Here is a 20251-nt window from a genome sequence, read left to right as displayed (position 1 = left end):
ACTTGGAGAAAAAAGTGCTCAGTTCTGTCTTTTGCTTCATGAAAATCAAACAGCATTTTCTCTTTTTGGGAATTTTTTTTTTGCAATGAGACATCATGATTATGTCCGAATAAATCTTTCTCTTTTCTTTCAGATAGCATGCCTGGTAGCTACACAGCCTCCCCTCCCCACCTTCCTCCATCAGTTCAGTCCTTTCATAGCAAGGGGCATATCTCCATCTAAGCGATTCCCTCATCACTGTATACCTAGAGACCAACGAAGGAAAAATACAACACATGCTACTCTGGTGACACAATCTTAATGATGTCAGAACATCAGAAAGGAAATTTGAAAACAAACAAAACTGAACACACATCAAATCCCTAAAACACCCGGGAGTAACACAGACTTTTTTTTTTCCCAAAGGTTAAGAAATGATACTAGTTTGGGGAAATCATAGCAGCATTAAAATAAAATGAACCCAGAAACGCGTGTCCTAAAACATAACACTTAGCGTATCCATACGGGAAGGGTAAAATCTTACAAGTTACTTAAACGCGATTGACAGAAGAAAATTTAGAAGGTCTTATTCAGCACAAGGCACTTAACACAGTACTCGGGAAAATGCAATACTTGGTACATGGTTTCTAATTCCAGGTGAGCATTTCTGCAAGCAAACTGAAATGTCCAGCTCTGTAAGTTGGCATGTGATAAAACATTGATGAAACATGCCATGTTCTTGGTGTCCATGTTGATTCCATCATGTACGCAAACATCTACGTAGAAATCAAAGGGCAACTGATGTGTCCCACTTAGGGTTAGAAGCCTGGACGGTATTTGAAAGCAGCCCATCACGAAGCCACAACAGCCCTGAGAGCTGAACCACCTAGTTTCGGGACATTGATTCTTGTGGATTTAGGACATGCGGGTTATGCCATACAATTTCAAGGCCAAAACGAAACCAAAGAAAGCGAAGAAAGCGACTGACCAGCCACAGCACATGAAAACTTGCAGTGACATGGAGAGAGGACCTGACGTCATGGTACAGGCATGACTTGCCGTGCATATAAGGAGGCCCTATTAATAACGGGCAGAATTGCAGGTACAAGAGAGGGGAAATGAAGCAAGATGAGAAATCAAACAAGATGAGATCTGTGCAATTTGCAGGCAGTGAACGGCTACTGTGAGCCTCCAAGCAGAACAGACTCCTAGCCACCATTGCAGGCAGGCTCCTAACACGCTCCACAGCTACATAAGAACACAACATGGCACGGACACACAAAGCTACCACGGAGGTTGTGCTTGGACACACACACTCCAGTGCAAAATTGCTCAGTATCTGAATGCTTGCTCATGGGTGACTAGGCCAAATCTTTTCAATTCTTTGTCCTCAGAGGTAACGGAAACAGTCGGACCTAATAGTCCCTGCTGACTTTCTTGTTTGTTCCTGTTTTAATTGATGTTCTCTAACTGCAAAAGATACAACTGAAAATAGCTTACCGCTAATGGGAGAATTGTAGTTATGCATATTTGAGCAGATAAATATTTATTTATTTATAATAAAATAGATTTATTTATTTTTTTATTTTTATTGGAAAGGCGGATATACAGAGAGGAGAGACAGAGAGGAAGATCTTCCGTCCGATGATTCACTCCCCAAGTGAGCACAACGGCCGATGCTATGTTGATCCGAAGCCAGGAGCCTCTTCTGGGTCTCCCACGCGGGTGCAGGGTCCCAAAGCTTTGGGCTGTCCTCGACTGCTTTCCCGGGCCACAGGCAGGGAGCTGGATGGGAAGCGGGGCTGCCGGGATTAGAACCGGCGCCCATATGGGATCCCAGGGCGTGCAAGGCGAGGACCTTTAACCACTGCGCCATCGCGCCGGGTCCAATAAATATATTCTTAAACAATACCCTGAGAATGTGTATTATTCAATATGTGTTCTGAGACGTTTCCCTAGAAAACCATTCAGTAGACGATGCTCTATGTGATGACAGGCATTGAATGTTTTTCAATCTTTAATCAAATGAACTGTATAAAAGACCTTGCCACATTTCAAACAACAGAAAAAGAAAATCAAGTAGCTAATACAAATCTAACGTTTGATAGGATCATAAAGCTTTGTAAAAGACAGTAAAATTATATATATAAAAAAAGAGGACCTTGTCTGAATGGCAGCTTATTACATATGAGAAGTAATGCAAGCTGATAATGTGATAATAAAAATTTGAGAATTGAGGACTGGCATATAAACGAAGGCAGACAACACTCAGGCCATAAGTAACATAAAGTGTGAGCTATCATTTTACTAAAGTCTTTAAGCTATTAGATATTAACTATCTGCAAATTGCCAGGAACTCTGCTTGAAAATACAATTGCATGGGAAGGACGGATGGAAGCAACTGCTAAGTTTATGCTCACCATGAAAACTGCTGAAACGAGAAGAACAAACTGTCTACCATTGTGACAGACACATTAGGCTAACGAAGAAAACTACAACGAAGACATGATGGTTGAGCTAAAATCGCCATTTATCGCTTCACATCCTTGCGCGTAAAGACCCTCAAGCTGTAGTCTTTCAATGCCATGGAAGTGTCACCTTACCAGCACATTATTGTCAAAGCAGACATCTGGCCCTTTGCGGTATCTGGGTTGCTTCACCATGTCGCAAGGGTCCGGCCCATCAGCTAAGAGACTTGTTAAGGAACAGCCAATGACTCCGTTCTCCCATGATGAGAAACAAACACATTATACTCATTTCTCAAAAATGAGAACCAGGCCATTATGTCCATTCAACTCCACAAGTCAAGCAGTTAGGAACAGCAGGGACTAGGAATAGAACAATCAATCTTCATGGTGGCTCTTCACACTCAAACCAAAATGGATGAGGGGTCCATTTTGCCATTGGGAGTCACCACACACTCTAATACGGGTCCCTTTAGGAGCATAAATTGCGCGTCAGGGTTGAACCTGCGCTCTGGAAGAGGGTCTGTTCCCACCATTTCTAGGGCAAAGGATACACGTCTGTTCGGCTTGGATGAGCAGGCGAGTGTCACAGGGACACGTCCCCTTGCTCTCAACCATGATGAATATCAGGTTGGTGTTCATGAGTTTTTCCACATGAAAGATTCTGCAAGACAAACATGAAGGTATCACAGAGAATGAAGCATCTCCTCCGGGAATCTTCCAAGAACTCTGGCATATTAAGACGAGAGACGGGAGGAAGATATATGTGCATCGCCCTTGCAAAGAGCTCAACTGCAAGTGTTATTTTCAGAAGAGAAATTGACATGTCTTTATGGGTCTGCCTAGATTTTCTCTTTCAACCGAACACTGAAAAAATTTACAACAGAGGGCATCTTCTGTGTGATCTTGGTTTCCCAAAGGCTAGTTTTTCACTGCACAGCCAACCGGAATAATTGAAATCTTTAGGGAAAAAAAAATTCCACTTTACATGGCTAAAGAACTGTTTTTTTTTTGTTTTTTTTTTTTGCTGAAAATGTACCAAAATTTACGTACTTTATAAGCAGAAAACACACACGCAAAGAAAAATGCCTAGTTAGCGTGTCCAATTGTTGTTCAATCTTCTGCGAAGGCAGGGACGACTTCTGTTGTGTCCAATAAGTTAAACCCAATGAAGATGAGGCTCCAAATTTTAGTTTGAACTCATCTGATTGGAGCTGAAGTCGCCACATGTCGCTGATAACTACTGCCCTGAGCAACGCAAGTGTGGAAAGAGTGACAAGCTTCAAGTACTGTCTATCTCATTTGTTCAAACCACAAACTCGCTCCTTCTTTTAACCAACATAAAAAAAAAAAAACAATCACGAAAAAGGTAACTTCTTCATGGCTTCATTTTCTTTTGAAAGAAGTGGGTGATTTTTCTCAGTGAACGTGGGACACAAACATATGCAAATAAAAGGAAAACCATGATTGAACTCGAGGTCTTGCTGATCGTATCCTTCCATTGAACTTATTATCGAAGGACACGTTGCTATTGGTAAATTGCAGTTGCTGAAAAGCCAGAGGACATGACACTTTGCTGCAGTCACTCTAAATATAAATTGCATTTCCTGTAACCCATACCCGGATAAGCTAATCTCTACACAAAATCATCTGTTTTGTCCTGAATTCATACTTGAAACTTCCTCTATTATTTTTTAATATTCTATGTCCTTCTTTGACATAGAGGTTTAGTAAATCTACATGATAAGATATTGACTATTTGGGCCCAGTGCAACGGCTCAGTTGGCTAAATCGTCCACTGGCAAACACCAGGACCCCATACGTGTGCTGGTTCAAGTCCTGGCTGCTCCACTTCCCATCTAGCTACCTTCTGTGGCCTGGCAAAGCAGTGGAGAATGGCCTAAGGTCTTGGGACCCTGAATGCATGGGACACCAGGAAGAGGTTCCTGGCTCCTGGTTTAGGATTGGCTCAGCCCTGGCCATTGCTGCCTCTTGGGATTTGAGCCAGTGGTTGGAAGATCTTTCTCTCCCTCTCCTTCTCTCTGTAAAATCTATATTTCCAATAAAAAGAAATATTTAAAAGACAGTCCCCCCCCACCTCCCTGTTGACTGTGGTCCTTGCCTGGCCAATGGGGCTCTCAGGGCCAGATGACACTCCCCCTTACGGCTTGATTCTCACAGATCCCAATACGTGGACTAACCTTTTCTTCATCTTATTTTTCTCTTCTAGCCATGATGAGCAAATAAATGATCTACCATCCCTTCAAACTTGTACTTTTTTTTCAAGCAATTTATCCATAAGTTTGGTTCTCAAATACTTGATACTTACAACACGATTCTCGTAATACCGTGATATTAATACAAATCGAATAGACTCAATGGATACATGGCCGGTATCGTTCAAGTTTGTAAAACCAGGTCATAGATGCTGACTAACAGAAATGATGATCTTACGAGATGATATTTTCTCCCAGTTGCTTCAGTTATGAATCAAAGAGAATATTAAATTATTCATATCAGATAAAATTAGAGGTAAGACAAACAAGAAATTCACCATATTGTGAAAAGCTGTGTAGTGACATCATGTTTTAAAATCATATTAGAGCTGGAATTATCAATCTAATTATAAATATATTAAGATATTATTCTGTAACATCATATTAGACATTTTTAACTCTAATCCCCTTAGACAAAAAAAGTTAAAGTAAAAATTCTTTAGGCTCAGTCTAAAACGACAGATTGACCATGCACTTGTTATTATTATAATGAAAGGGGTAACTTGCATAAGCCTAAATTAATGTGAAAACTCATTTTTAAGTTTATTTTTAAGGCTGCAGACCAACTGAAAATTCATCCCCAAGAGCCTGTTAGCACATCAAAAACATTTTTCACTTAAAGCAGCCCTTCATCTCCAACTCTGGTGACAAATCTCCCTTACGTCTCAAACAATGAGAAAAGTGGATGCAGAGCTGTAATGAATAAGATTATTTCAGAAACAAAGATGCTCCTTACCTGGAACAGTTGCCACAGTCCAATACTCCACTGAAGGATTTACTGTCGTTGTCGAAGAAGTACTGGGTCTGCTCAGTGATGCAGCTCTGCTTTGAAAGGGAGGCAGAGAAGTCTTCATCTTCCATCTCCACTGTGGGGAGCCAGGCAAGGACCACAGTCACCAGGGGGGACTGCTGTCTGGCCCCAAGAGCCCCATTGGCCAAGCAAGGACCACAGTCACCAGTGGGGGAGTGTCGTCTTGCCCCAAGAGCACCATTGGCCAAGCAAGGACCACAGTCACCAGAGGGGAGTGTTGTCTTGCCCCGAGAGCCCCATTGGCCAGGCAAGGACCACAGTCACCAGGAGGGGACTGCTGTCTGGCCCCAAGAGCACCATTGGCCAAGCAAGGACCACAGTCACCAGTGAGGGACTGCTGTCTGGCCCCAAGAGCACCATTGGCCAAGCAAGGACCACAGTCACCAGAGGGGAGTGTTGTCTTGCCCCAAGAGCCTCATTGGCCAGACAAGGACCACAGTCACCACGGGGGGACTGTCGTCTTGCCCAGAGAGCCCCATTGGCCAAGCAAGGACCACAGTCACCGGGGGGGGGGGACTGCTGTCTGGCCCCAAGAGCACCATTGGCCAGACAAGGACCACAGTCACCAGGAGGGGAGTGTTGTCTTGTCCCGAGAGCCCCATTGGCCAAGCAAGGACCACAGTCACCAGGGGGGGACTGCTGTCTGGCCCCGATTTATCCATAAGTTTGGTTCTCAAACCAGAGCAAATCAAAAGCAGAAGGCAGACACCTTGTCTGTGATACAACAGGACCCCCATAATAGGCACCCCCATAAATAGATTAGCATAAATGAACTCATCTACATAATAGCTTCACAATAAGAGCCATGTGACCCAGGAAAGTTTCTCTAACATTAGAAAATATTTTACAAAAAAAATTTCACCTTACAAAATTGATGGATGAACTCAATCTCGATTATTCTCTCTCTGTCTCTCTGTCTCTCTGTCTCTCTCTCTCTCTCACACACACACACACACACACACACACACATCTCTTGGAGATTGCCGGCAGATCAAAAAAAAAAATCGTTTGCTAATTTTAACAACAACAACAACAGCTAAGTTTCCACATACCTGCGTCAAGGAGCCTTGGAAACGTCAAACTCAGAAGAAATTGCTGAAGAATAGACCTGAATTTTAAAAGTCAATCATTGATAAAAGAGTATGCACTTTCTCACATTAATATAGTCAAAACAGGCGTAATTTTCACAATGCACATATGCTTAAATACATATCTCCTTTGCATTTTTTTGGAAAAAAAAATCACAAATTTAGGAACAAACGTTTCCGTAAAGGGTACAAAATATTGTAACTGTCTTTTTTGAATTTGTCAAAGAAGTCATGAAGAAATGCTCAGGATGGGTCGATGGAGACATACATGTGTATACATGTGTCAGCCATGTTTCAATCACTTATACATATGGCGAATGTTAATACGCATTATTATACGGAAGTGGTAACTCCAGGACGGAGAATGTTCATATTTCAGTGTGTAGGTCTTACATCCAGGATTTTTATTTTAGTTTTGAAAATTTTGACATGGGAAAACACAGCAACTCACCTTGGGCTGGTCAACTGCTATTTGCTTTATAAGGTAGAACTTCTTTGTCAAGATGTAATGTGAAGATTAGATACCATATGTTTGCCTTGATTTAACCTGTAATTTTTTGTTTGGTCGTTTGTTATTTTTTGAACCTGTCATTGATACTGTCTCAACCCAGATGTTTCGAAGAATGGAACTTGCATTATTTTTAACATATTGTTTACCCAATACTATGTCAATTAATTCCATAATGTTGTATATTGATACTGAGGCCTTGTTGGGCCTTTTAACTGACCGGATCTTTACTCTGTTAGACCTATCTTCAGACCATAGAAGGTCTCCCCAAGAGGCCACTGAACTTATCTGGACAATAAGACGCTGAATTTTATGCTAGGCATGTGTTTGCAAGCAATGAATCTCAACTGAACTTGAACTATGGTTATGCAACAAGGTGGAGGAATCCACCATGGGGGGAGGGGTATGGGAGGGGTGGGGGGAATCCCCAGCACCTATAAAACTGTACTACATAATACAATGTAAGCAACAATTAAAAAAAAATAAATAAATAAAAATTCAAAAATCAAAAAAAAAATTAAAAAAAAAAAAGATGTAATGTGACAATTACAAAATGACTTACTTTACATGGAAAGGATCGTAGCTCACTTTTACAGGAAATGATGAACTGGGCTACCTGTTAGTTCTATTAAATATAGATTCTAGTAAACAAATTTAATATAGATTCTATTAAACATAGAATCACTGGGAATGAAATCCATTCCAAAAAAAAAATGAGGAGGAAGAGGTCACCATGATGGCTCATTGGCTAACCCTCTCCCTTCAAGTGACAGCATTCCATATGGCTGCTGGTTCACATCCCAGTGCTCCACTTCCCATCCAGCTTCTTGCTTGTGGCCTGGGAAGGCAAAGCAGGATGTCCCAAGTCCTTGAGACCTGCACCTTGCATGGAAGACTCAGACAAGGCTCCTGGCTTCAGAGGGGCTCAGCTCTGGCCGTTGTGGCCATTTGGGGGAGGGGGTGGGGGACGGGTAGAGGAAGATCTTCCTGTCTCTCCTTCTCCCTATTAGTCAGCCTTTCAAATAAATCTTAAAGAAAATGAAAAAGAAAAGGAGAGCATGGGGACCAAATGGAGATTTTTGGGCATAGATAAGATAAAGACCATGAAGAAATTCACAATTACTATGAGTTTCAGAAAACTTATTTAAACACACAAATATGTGCACACACACACACACACACACACACAATCACGCTTGGACCAGAAAGCTATTGTTGAAAGAAAACAGATTTGCTAATGGAAAACATTGCCAAGTTAGTAAAACGATGGAATCACTTAATTCCACCTACAAGGTCCTCAATTTAAAATGAATGCTTCAGTTTAACCTTGTGTTAACATTTGTGGGTTAGGAGTGGGGAAACTATGGGCAAAGGTGCAGAAGGGAGAAAGAAGACAGGGCGGAAGGAAAGGAGAGTATGGGGCTGATGAGAAGACCTCAACGAGAAAAGTGACCTTCCAACTTCGCACAGCGTCTCAACGTCTCACTTCCACAGGTGACAGGGCGCAGGTGGAGGTAAGGGAGGAAGAGAGATTGCAATAGTGGCAAGAAAGGACAGGATCCTTTCTAGTCAAACAAATCCCTCCCCAACCATGCCAGCCATTGCATTTATTAGTCAAGTGGGAGAAAGCATAGCATGCATTTGATCAATGTGTATGTACAACTAGTTCAGAAATTAAAGAAATATACACTCATTTTTGTTTTTGTCGGATCGTTAGGCTTGAAACTGAAGGACTTAAAAATGATACAAAGAAAAAGTTTGTACACGTGCATGGAGAAAAGATACTTCTAAGGAGACCAAACATTTCCATGAGAATAATACTGCTTTCATACGCAAAGCAGAATATCAGCATGAGCACGTGAGAAACGATATGGATATGACTTGTGCTGGCAAAGAGAAATGATAAAAAAAAGACATGCTTATAACAATTCGTCCATCACAAAACCCACACTTTCACCCAAAATCCTAACGATTACAATATGATATACTATTCTCTCGCCACCCATAAACCACACTTCCGACTCACCAGGCAGCGGCAGTCGCCCACCATCCGATCTGCAGTATGTCTGAAATTGATGGCTACAACACATAAGAATGGTGACATTACACTCAATTGCACAAGGGGACCTCCCCCTTGGAGAGGAATTGATCAGATGGAAATACTACTGACCACATGAGCAGAGCGGTGCCCGGCTCCTTGCTTGGGTGCCGCCCCAGGCTCACACACTGACTGGTAATCGTAGGACTTGTTAAAGGCATAAACTGATATATTAACCAGGTGTCTCATCAAGCTCGGATCAATCTCGCCAAAGAATCTTCCGATCTGATAAAGAGAACAGTCATAAGATCCAGTTGAGTATTTAAACCGAACGTAAGCGACCCGAACCGATACAGTGAAAAAAATAATAAAAATAACCCGTAAACGAAAACAACTTAGGAATTTAAAAAAAAAAAAGATGATAAATCTACATGCATCAGTATGAAAGAACTAAAATGAGATTAGATACTTTCAGTTCAATCACTCTGCGTCATCTTTTAGTTGCAGAATAAATACTTTTAACTTCGGTCAATTTCAACAATACTTGAAAAAGTCTTATCATGCTGTTCAGAGAATACACTTGGAACAGACAACATCTCTGTCACCGCAGGTACACACCTGGTTGGTATAATCGTCATGATTGGCCATCAACAAAAACCCACCGTCATCTAGAATCACGCAGTCCATCACCTATCAACAGAGAAGGGAACCCATCAACACATTCGATTTGGGAGGTAGCCACTGTCAAATGGCTCCCCTTCTATGCTTACAACAAAATACGGGAGAGAAATGCACTTACCTCTCTCTTCTTTGGAACAAATGAGGGCGGTTTTACAGAGGATTGATTTGTTTTGGATTGAAAATCAGATTTAATAGAGAGGAGAGAGGTGCTCCACCTGCTGGTTCACTCTGTAAGTGGTGAGAGTTGGGTCCATTCGGTGCTAGACACCAGGACCCCTCTCTGGGATTCGCACGCAGGTGCAGGGCTGCAAGGACCTGAATCACTCACTCCCTGTTGCTCTCTCAAGCCATAAGCAGGGAGAAGCGATGGACAAGAGAAACGGAGTAGCCAGGACTCACTTGGCCTGCTGTGCCCCCGTTCTCGCTCCCCATACCCAGACATTTCAAGTTGTCCACAGAAAGAAAGCATCCAAAAAGAAATTTGTTGCAGTGTGCAAAAGTTTTAAATCTTGTGCCTAGTAGGAATCCTCAAAAACTTTACAGAAAGTGGATAATGCAAAAACAAAAACAAAAAAACACACACACACATAGATTTCAAAAACTTCTGCAGCAATATAAACCAATTCTTGAATTCCAGTTTGTTTGAATTTCCCCAGAAGCCACATGTATTCAGATGATTACAGTATCAATCTGAATGACAATTCCTATACTGGCTGCTCCACTTCCCATCCAGCTCCCTACTAAGACTCTGAGAAAACAGTGGAGGATCGCCCAAAACCTTGGGACCCTGCAGCCATGTGGGTGATCCGAAAGAAGCCCCAGGCTCCTGGCCTCGGAACAGCTCAGCCCTGGCCACTGCAGCCATTTGGCGGATCAACCAGATGATAAAAGATTTTGCTTTTTCTGGCTCTCCGTCTCTATAAATCTGCTTTTCAAATAAAAATAAAGTAAAAAAAAAAAGTCTGATTAGGTGGTTAGAATTCTGAAGGAAAAAATATGAAACCACTTTTAAAAGTAGAAGTATTTAAATTTAGAAATTAAAATCATGTAAGTTCAAATTCATGTACGTAAATTAATTCACATTCCTATAGTTTTTTTTCAGAATTTAATTCAACTTTCTTTTATCTTTTTATCATGATAGTCTACGCAGAGTAATACAAGAAAAGAAATTGATAATAATATTCTTACATCACTGTTTCTTTTGCAGTCACAAACTGGACCAGCACACTGAAAAAGGAAATAAAATTATATCATATTTTTAGAATGTCTGATTTTAACTATCTTATATAGGCGTAGTTCATACAATATTTATATATAGAAATACTGGAGTAATTCACTCAACATAAAAGTAAGACTTAATAGCAGTCTAGTCCATCAGGAAATAACTTTGCCATTAATATTAGAAAATATAAACTAACAAAAAACAAGACCAAAATTTTAAGTACTAGAAAGCTAAGTTAGCAAATGCCATCAAAAATGCAAATTCATAATTGCCCCAATTAAAGGCGGCTAAAAATTTATTTTTTTTAATGTACTGGAAACAGTAGCTTTAGCTTTGTGATTTAATTTTCAGAATCGGGGTAGCCTAAGAAATTTTTAAAAAATGATCTTACCGGATCCCTGATTGAAGTTTTGGTGAAATTTTCGATCCAGGAATTTACGTCGATTTTAATCCCAACAACTGAAAAATCAATTTGAATTTAAGCACATAAGTATAGTACTATCTACGCATATGGCAGTTTATGAAAATTAACACAACAGCAAATAAATGTTGCATTCAATATCTTTTTATTGAGTTTCCTGGGGGGTGTTTATTAGCGTTAAGGAATAACGCTAAGTTATTAAAGTATTGTACCACCAGTAATTTATATTGACAAGATGATTTATAAATTAGCTCCCTTCTGGCCAGCAATCAAACACAGTAAGCTAAAACCACAATCATAATAACGGTAGTAATGTCAAAAATATCCTCATAAATAGGACTTCATTCAAGTGGCCAATTTTAAGAAGCTCCGGTAAATTTCAAGACTACAATCACTGATGGAATACAATGGCCCCTTTAAGCAACATTAAATCATAAAATTAAAAAAAACCCACAAGCTTTCATTTTGCTGTAGTCACTCCAGCCCACTTCCAATTCTTGCTTATTTCACTGGCTCGATTTATTTATTTATCCATTTATTTGTTTTTTTACTGAAAAGTCTTTCTTTGCATCTTTTGTTGAGTGTCTCTGACAGGTCTCTACTGGATATATATGCCATGCAGTAATTTCTCCTTCAATGAAGGAAGTCAAACCTTGGATGCTGAAATTATTACAGATGTGTGTGCCCTTGGCCCTGTATCTTTGTTCTGTATTTCAGAGAGACTTCCTGATTTAGATTCCTGGATCAATCCTTTGTTTTAAATTGAATATTTGGAATCTTTCTGTTAAATAGATTCCACGAATGCTTCTAACCAATTTATAGAAATATTTCCTTAAAAAAATCTCTCTATATGCATATATTATAGTATCAATTTGATTTTATCTCCAACTTGATATCAATGAATTATATCTTTTTTTTTTCAATTTACTGCTTTGCCTACACCTTTTTTTTAGATGACTGATGGTATTCAGATGATGCGAGAGTATAACGCCATACTTAATTTTTCAAATGTCTCTGTGTATGCTTACCTGCAGGTTTAAGAAGTTTGCCTTGGATATATATTTCTACAGCTTTGCTTACCATAATGCCAGACTCATAGGCCCCGGGTCCACTTTCTGAAAAAGAAAAAAAGAGAGAGGAGAGGAGAAATGAGAGAAGGAAGGGGAGGGGAGGGGAAGAGAGACAGGAGGGAAGGGAGGACAAGACAGAGGAAGGAAGAAAAGGAAAGGGGAGGGAGGAAGAGGGGAAGGGAGGGAGGGAGGAAGGAATGGAGGACGGAGGGAGGAAGGAAAGAAGGAAGGAAGGAAGGAAGGAAGGAAGGAAGGAAGGAAAAAAGGAAGAAGGGAAGGAGGAAGGAAGTGAGGGAGGGAGGGAGGAAGGAAGTGAGGGAGGGAGGGAGGGAGGAAGGAAGAAAAGGAAGGAAGGAAGGAAGGAAGGAAGGAAGGAAGGAAGGAAGGAAGGAAGGAAGGAAAAGAAAGAAGAAGGGAGGAAGGAAGGAAGGAAGGAAAAGAAAGAAGAAGGGAGGAAGGAAGGAAGGAAGGAAGGAAGGGAAGGAGGGAGGAAGGAAGGAAGGAAGGAAGTGAGGGAGGAAGGAAGTGAGGGAGGGAGGGAAGGAGGGAGGGAGGAAGACCTAGCTGGATAAACTGAGTAACAGCACTAATTTTAGATCAACAGATTACAGATGCACAGTGTGTCTTCTTTCTTGGCCAACCTGGCTAGCTTGGAGACATGCATTTCGTGGTTTGACGGGACTTCTTTTGCGATCGGAAGCATGTGCACAAAACCTTGGCTTCGCCCCGTTACGTAACAGCCTGGGCATGTGGGTGGCAGAGGTGAGCAGCAAGTTTCCTCTTAGACGCTTCAGGTTTTTATAATAGAAGGATTCCTCGAAAAAGCTCTAAAATTCTCTGAACTGCAGCTTCCGCGTTTACAAAAATGCAAGAAAATAAAATCTGTTCTCAGAGATGCTAAGAAATTAAATTCGGAGTTTTTTTTGGGGGGGGGAAGTTTCCAAATAGGTGATATTTTATCAATATTTCCTGATGTAATCACTCTTGATAAGAACATAACCAGTTATTCCACTTTATTCAGGTAAACATTCTTCAATATATTTGTCTTAGTGGTGAAATGAAGGCTGACCTAATGTGTTTCCATTTACTACGCATGCCTGTTAGAAAGATCATCTTGGGCCCGGCACGCTAGCTTAGAGGTTAAAGTCCTCGCCTTGAACGCCCCAGATTCCCATATGGGCGCCGGTTCTAATCCCGGCAGCCCTGCTTCCTATCCAGCTCCCTGCTTGAGGCCTGGGAAAGCAGTCAAGGACAGCCCAAAGCCTTGGGACTCTGCCCCCTTGTGGGAGATCCGGAGGAGCCTCCTGGCTCCTGGCTTCGAATCGACTCAGCTCCGGCCATTGAGGCCACTTGGGGAGTGAATCATCGGCTGGAAGATCTTCCTCTCTGTCTCTGCTCCTCTCTGTATGTCTGCCTTTCCAGTAAAAAGAAGTAAATCTCAAAAACAAAACCAAAAAAAAAAAAGCATCTCTATGCTATTAGGCAACGGGTTACAGTGTCAGAGTGTAACCTGGTCAAATTCCTTACTTTTGTTTCTTGTGTTTTAGGAATTGTTGTTCTGGTCAGTGAACAGAAAACACGTTCCTTTGGGAGAGAGCAGGACGCTGTAGTCATTGGCTTTTGAAAAAAAAAAAAAAAAGACATCGAGAAAGCTGAATTCCAAAGTCACATACGTACTGTTAAAGTAGGGGGCCGTGAATACGTAGTTGTCATTGTCAAGACTCCTTTTGTAAAAGCTGTCCTCATACGTCTCCGGGTTCTCCTGCCAGTTTTCTCCGGCCCTGAAGAGGAAACAGCCCATCACTTGGATTCTTCAAGCCACCCAATAACCTCCTTTTCCCTTGCAGGACACGAGGAAACTCGAGCGTTATGTGTGTCTATTTCACGTCTATTTCGGCAAGCCGGCGGTAACGGACGCCACAACTGCTACTCCTTACTAAGCAATACATCAGAAAAATACCAAGAACCAGAAAACACAGATTTCTGGTTTATCCTGCAGCTCCATGAGAAAAAAAAAAAAATATCTGACTCTTGTCTAGTTTTGCTGTGCTGTTTACGATCCACATTTGGGCGAGAGTTAAAATACATCAAAAGATACGGGAAGTGATGACAAGCCATGCAAATATTGCCACTGCCTAAGTCATTCTGTTCGTTTAGTTTTGCTTGCGTCTGCGGGGAGAAAAGTCTTCTTAAATACCTGTAAGTCTCAATATCACTGAAAAATATTAAGGAAATCACGTTTCAGGATGGAGTTGTTGACACAGTCAATGGCTGACAGCAACGACACCATTGCGCTCTACTAAAAAAGACGGATTTTTCCGAAGAATTATATTCATCTACAATCATGTAGACTGTTGCCCTGGTCTTGTCTAACGTATTTCTTTTTTACAGATTTCATTTGGACTTACTCTTTCGGATAAACTCTGGTAATCCCACCATCAGTCACAACAAACCGAGCTTTCACTCCCTTGCTGGAACATACGAGAAAAAAAAAAGAGAGGGGGGGAGGCAGAAATGTTGTTATTTAAGATATTAAATATTTCTGATACAAAGAGAAATAAAAGAAATTCCTGAAAGAGAGTAAGCCAAGTTAATTGAATCACAGATGCAAGACTATGCTGAACAACTGGCAGATAATGGGAAGTAAGCCCTTAACCCGCATTTTCCTATTAACATACTGTTGATCAATACCATGTCAATGAATGCCATAAGGTTGTAAATGGTTGCTGATGTTATGTTGGGGCTGTTAATGGATTGGGATGATACTCTGCCGCCTTTACCTTCAGACCAGAGATGGTCTCACCAAGAAATCGTGGAACTCACTAGGATAATAAGACGCTGGACTTTATGCTTGGTAAATACTTCCAATGAAAGAACCTCAACTGAATTTGAACTGTGGTAACGCAGCAAGGTGGAGAAACCCACCATGGGGAGAGGGTTCGGGGACGGGTGGGGGGAATCCCAGTGCCCATAACACTGTGTCACATAATGCAATGTAATTAATAATAGTAATAACCAAAAAGGGAATGATTGGCTCATGGAGACATACACAATCACGCCTACTGAACTTGGTTTATGCACATTGAACGCGATATATGTGCAAGGGACTAGTACAGACACACACTCACGGAACCGGAAAACGCAAATTCTCAGTTACTGTCAACAGGGCTAAACGGAAACACGGAATGTATATTTTTAACTGCCAACGACAAAGACTTACATATTTTTCTGCTTACTCCAGTAATTTTGGACAAGTTCGTTCGTAAAGCCCGCATCCAGCAAGACTCGGTTAATCAAATCGGTGTTACCTAAAACAGAAACCAAGACCCCCTTCAGCCATACTCACATAGCTTCCCAATGAATATAATCTTGGAACAATTCTATTTTATATTCCTGTGTCGTTCTGAGATTTTTTTCAGATATAGATAGAATTAGCAATGCAAATACCAAATGCAAATGATGCAAATCAAATACATCGCAACACAGTAAACTGCCATAAGGATATCCGAAATATGCATCATTAATATTGGTCATTAAGATCCATGAGAAAACACACTCCCTTCATTTTAATTTTGTTTTTTTCTTCTTGTAGACTAATACAGTAATTCCAAACGATCACCATGTTTCAAGGATAATTATATAAATATATTCACTTAGAGGTTCCCTATGTATCGCTATTTATCTTACAGGATTGTTAACCCTGAGAGTGTCAAAAATATGACACAAGATTTATTTTAATTTTTATAAGGAAAGGCATTTCAGTTTTTCCTCATTTCAAATATCTGCATACAGAACAGCCCTAGAATAAATCTGATTTCATGAAAAGATTTTTTTTTTTAATGAGGGGAAGTAAAGTCTTCACAAAGCAATTATCATTAAGTTTTTCATTTCTGGAATAAGAGCCAAGCAGATCAGCCCAAGTTCAAAAGTAATGAAAAGAATGCATGATGAGGACGAAAAGCATTTTGTAAGCTTTCTTATAAACATCTGCCTTCTTTCTCCTGGTCCCTCTGTCCTCTGCCCATGCAGTTGTGAAACAATTTTATGTACCTTCTGAAATCTCATATTTATGATGAAATCTCCTTTTACATACACACAAGGAATCTACAGTTTTATTTAAGTAGCCTTTCATTATTCGAAGTGTCAATGGGCGAGACAGTCTAGAAACATTTCAACTGGATTTAACTTCTTTTTCACCTGAGATTAAAGAATCAGTTCAATCCGCACAGTAGACAGCGTGTCAATTACAATATTATGGTAAAATCGGAATCACTTTATTCCATTGGAAGAGTAATTATAGGGTTCACTGTCTCCAATTAATCTTTTTATATAGAACAAAATAGATGCGATTCTTCCTCTGTTTTCTAATATAAATTACAGTTGCAAGGAATGATATGATTTTATTCACATTTTCATTTCCCTCTCTTCCCAAAATCTGTCTCCAAATACGTTTCTTCGCAGCCGGCTGCACGTAAGAGACAGGCATCAACATTAACCTTCACCATGTTTTACACAGGCACAACGCGATTTAAAAGGCACGAGAGACCAAGGAATAAAATACAGACAAAATAACTCGCTCTACATCACAAACGTTAAGGAAAGTTCATACATTAATTTCCACCTTAGGTGAGAACCACCATCTCACTCATGGATGAAGAATTTTCACAAAATGAAATTAAACTGGACTGTTCTCTCTGAACAATTTTATTTAGGGACCTCAATCAGTGGCAAATACCTTCCAAGTTTGGGCATTTGAGAACAAAATACACAACATCTGTTAAAGAAAAACATGAAAATGAAATAATACTTTCACAACGGTCTCTAAACAATATCTTATAAGTTCTCAATGCTTCACATGGTTCTAACTGGATTATAGGTGAGGCAAATAGTGACCAAAAATAAAGACTGAGAATAGCAACACTAAATGATTCATACCAGAAAGATTGTCTACACGTATTTAAAATTTCCTAGATACTAGAGGCCTTGAAAAATCTTTTTTCACACTCTCTTTGGAATGACTTCAATTTTCAAGGTGTTCTGGAAAATTATTGTATGCATTCAAGACAAATATACAGTGCTCAGAGAATGACTCGAGTTTCATTTCTCTGGAAGAACTTTCTTTAGCTTCATTAAAACGGAAAATGATAGAAGTTTATCTTTTGGAGATAAAAAGTTACTTGTGGCAAAAACAAATGAAACGGCAGAAAAGGAAAACATTCAATGATCTTGTGCTTTCTTCTTGCAACTATGTTGAGTCCTGTCAATTTATGCTCCTCCACACAGTAAGAGATTATTGTAACACGAGATGTGACAATATAAAGAGTCTGATCATTTCTGATATAATCGATCTGCAACAATTACCATGAGCTACTAATATATATACTTACAGGATGGGTTGTTCGGAGTTTTTCTATCAATAAACTCATTGAAGTTTAAAAGAAATTCAGTGTTATTATCTGATGGTTTGAGATCATTGCAGTAATCTCTGGGGGAAAAAAAAAACACCCATAATTCAGGATGATTGGAAAATCAAGATTTTGCAGAGTATCAGGAGATAGTTAAAACATTTTTCTACTAGCTGCGTGCATTATTTAGATGGGGACTATTAATAATGGTGGCCTACTTATCAGGCTTTAGCTTGCTTAAAATATTGGTAAATGAGAAGTCGCACCGTTTCATGTGTTACCCAATAGCCTTAATTTCGGAATCTAGAGAAATCAAGTATGTTTTTGTATCAACTGCAAGATTTTGTTCCGGTGCATGAGACGTGTTCCCAACATAGTTGGAAAAAGAGTGAGTTACTTTAGCAATCTTTGAAGCTACCGTGGCTATTGTGTCTTGCTAACACATCACAAACCGATTATGTATAGTCTGTTGAAGTTTGGTTGTAACATCCAATGCCAAAATAGTGTCTCTAAATTTCTCATGTTCTGTTACATTCAAATGCCACACCCTGCCATGTACACTGAGTGACTTTTCAATTGCTTATTGCTTTGTAATATAAACGGGTTACTTGGAAATAGGGTCTATGCAGACTTTCCAAACTGTAAGACATTTCCCCATATTTTAAAGTTATGTTCAAAAACTTCCCCATTGACCTCGCCATTCAAGGCTATGAAGTATCAGGATACTCTGCTCGCTCCAAAAGCGATTCAAACGAGTTCAAAACTTCACTTTTTGTTTGGAAGTCTAGAATGTGATATTGCCAACCAACTCCTGACTTTCTTCCAAGCGAAAACCTTGCAGATTTTGAGAAGATGCTTACGCCAAAGTCTGGATTGACTATTGTTCATCTGTCCTTTGCTCTTTCAATGAAAAGTTTTAATAAGGAAAATCAACAAAATAACAAGAACGTGCACCAGTCAGGCCCCTACTGGTTCGCTGGTTTGGTTTTATTTGGAGGGTTACAAGTCACTTGGGGACTCTGGGCATTTCCAGTTGGATCTCCCGAGATATTAAGGCTGCTGTACTTGTGTCTGACAATACAACCAGTGACGGGCTCCTCTGGCATACTGGTCCTCTGCCGGCACACGTGATACAAGCTCACAGACCCAGGAAGCGAGTCTACTGGAAGATGGTGGGACAGCGTACTGGGTATGTACCTGCTAGGAACAACAGCAGTGCAGGGGCTGGTGGCCCACAGAAAGTTCCTGTGCCAATGCTGGGGAGGAGGTTTCCCTAGGCCTCGGAGGGATTCAGGCTCAGTTAACGACACTGCGTGCTATGGTGCATCCCAAGCCCCTGCTGGCCAACTCTGCGACACCCATTGCCTGCACACTTCATGCACCGGGCAGCGGGTCCCACTGGTGACTGCCCCCCGGGGGGCTGCAAAAAGGGCCAAGTGGCTTCCAGGAGGAAGGGATTTTAAGTTTAGAAAAACAAACAAAAAATCCAGGGGGAGAAAAAGTGAGGTAAGGAAGAGAATGACTCATTGGCTGTGCTGTGAAGGCGTAGTTTGTTGAGTGAGTCGGCTTCATGGTTCCAGTCCATGGCCAGCTACAGAGTTCTGAGTAAAGTCCACACCAGACAGGCACAGGAGCCCTACCCCTCCTGTCTTACCGAAAAACATATAGGAGTTTACTATTCTAAGAAACGAGGGAGGGGGAGAGAGGACCAGGGGAAAGCTTTCAAAGGCAAATTTTAACCACAAGATTGTTATTGTGTTTCTATTGAACTTTTTTGCACAAACTAGGCAGCTGCTCTGTTGGATGGGTCCTGATGACGAGTGTGGGTACCCTGGGACCGGATGGCAAGACCTTTGAAAGGTGTGATAAAATATACAGATTACTGGGAAGGCAGCACAGAGCCTTTGGATTTTATCGAGCAGTTGTGAATCAAGTTTCCTCATATGTAGAAAGTATTTACGGAACAACAATGCAGTTGGGAATTAGAAGATACATTATTAGGCTAGGGACACGAGTTAGAAGGCAGCTGTAACAGGTTAGATACGAGAAGGAAGTGACAGAGGCAGCTAAGATGGACACATGCACCTGATACTCATTGTCTGATCATTTGTTAGGAACCAGCTATAAGCCAAAGGGAGCCAAGAGAATACATAGATTTCAAGGTTACACCCAGGAAAGGATGCCTCATGGAGGCAACGCTGAGAGAACTTTCCAAGGTGGACCAATATTTCCAAAACGCTGAATTTGAAGCCAGTGAAAGATGCTCTTCTAAGTTTTCCATATTGAA

General features: G+C 40.7%; 1 protein-coding gene across 7 annotated transcripts in view; it reads right to left on the bottom strand.

The window, feature by feature from the left end:
- CACNA2D1 (calcium voltage-gated channel auxiliary subunit alpha2delta 1) overlaps positions 1 to 20251 on the bottom strand; it is a 343062-nt gene that overhangs the window by 2448 nt on the left and 320363 nt on the right. For all 7 annotated transcript variants that reach the window (XM_040970986.1, XM_040970994.1, XM_040971020.1 and 4 more), the window contains 14 exons: positions 17947 to 18044; positions 15780 to 15867; positions 14968 to 15030; positions 14237 to 14340; positions 12518 to 12604; positions 11460 to 11527; positions 11035 to 11073; positions 9784 to 9855; positions 9298 to 9450; positions 9154 to 9206; positions 6584 to 6639; positions 5457 to 5586; positions 2999 to 3108; positions 2583 to 2665 (listed from right to left, as the gene is read on the bottom strand). In XM_040970986.1, the coding sequence (XP_040826920.1) occupies positions 2583 to 2665; positions 2999 to 3108; positions 5457 to 5586; positions 6584 to 6639; positions 9154 to 9206; positions 9298 to 9450; positions 9784 to 9855; positions 11035 to 11073; positions 11460 to 11527; positions 12518 to 12604; positions 14237 to 14340; positions 14968 to 15030; positions 15780 to 15867; positions 17947 to 18044 (1204 nt within the window). The remainder of the gene's footprint in view (positions 1 to 2582; positions 2666 to 2998; positions 3109 to 5456; positions 5587 to 6583; positions 6640 to 9153; positions 9207 to 9297; positions 9451 to 9783; positions 9856 to 11034; positions 11074 to 11459; positions 11528 to 12517; positions 12605 to 14236; positions 14341 to 14967; positions 15031 to 15779; positions 15868 to 17946; positions 18045 to 20251) is intronic.

This window comes from Ochotona curzoniae, unplaced genomic scaffold (genome assembly GCF_017591425.1).
Source record: "Ochotona curzoniae isolate NIBS_2020 unplaced genomic scaffold, NIBS_Ocur_1.0 contig_21, whole genome shotgun sequence".
Taxonomy (NCBI): domain Eukaryota; kingdom Metazoa; phylum Chordata; class Mammalia; order Lagomorpha; family Ochotonidae; genus Ochotona; species Ochotona curzoniae.
Note: the sequence above shows the minus strand (reverse complement) of the source record. Positions and strands in the feature narration are given on the sequence as shown.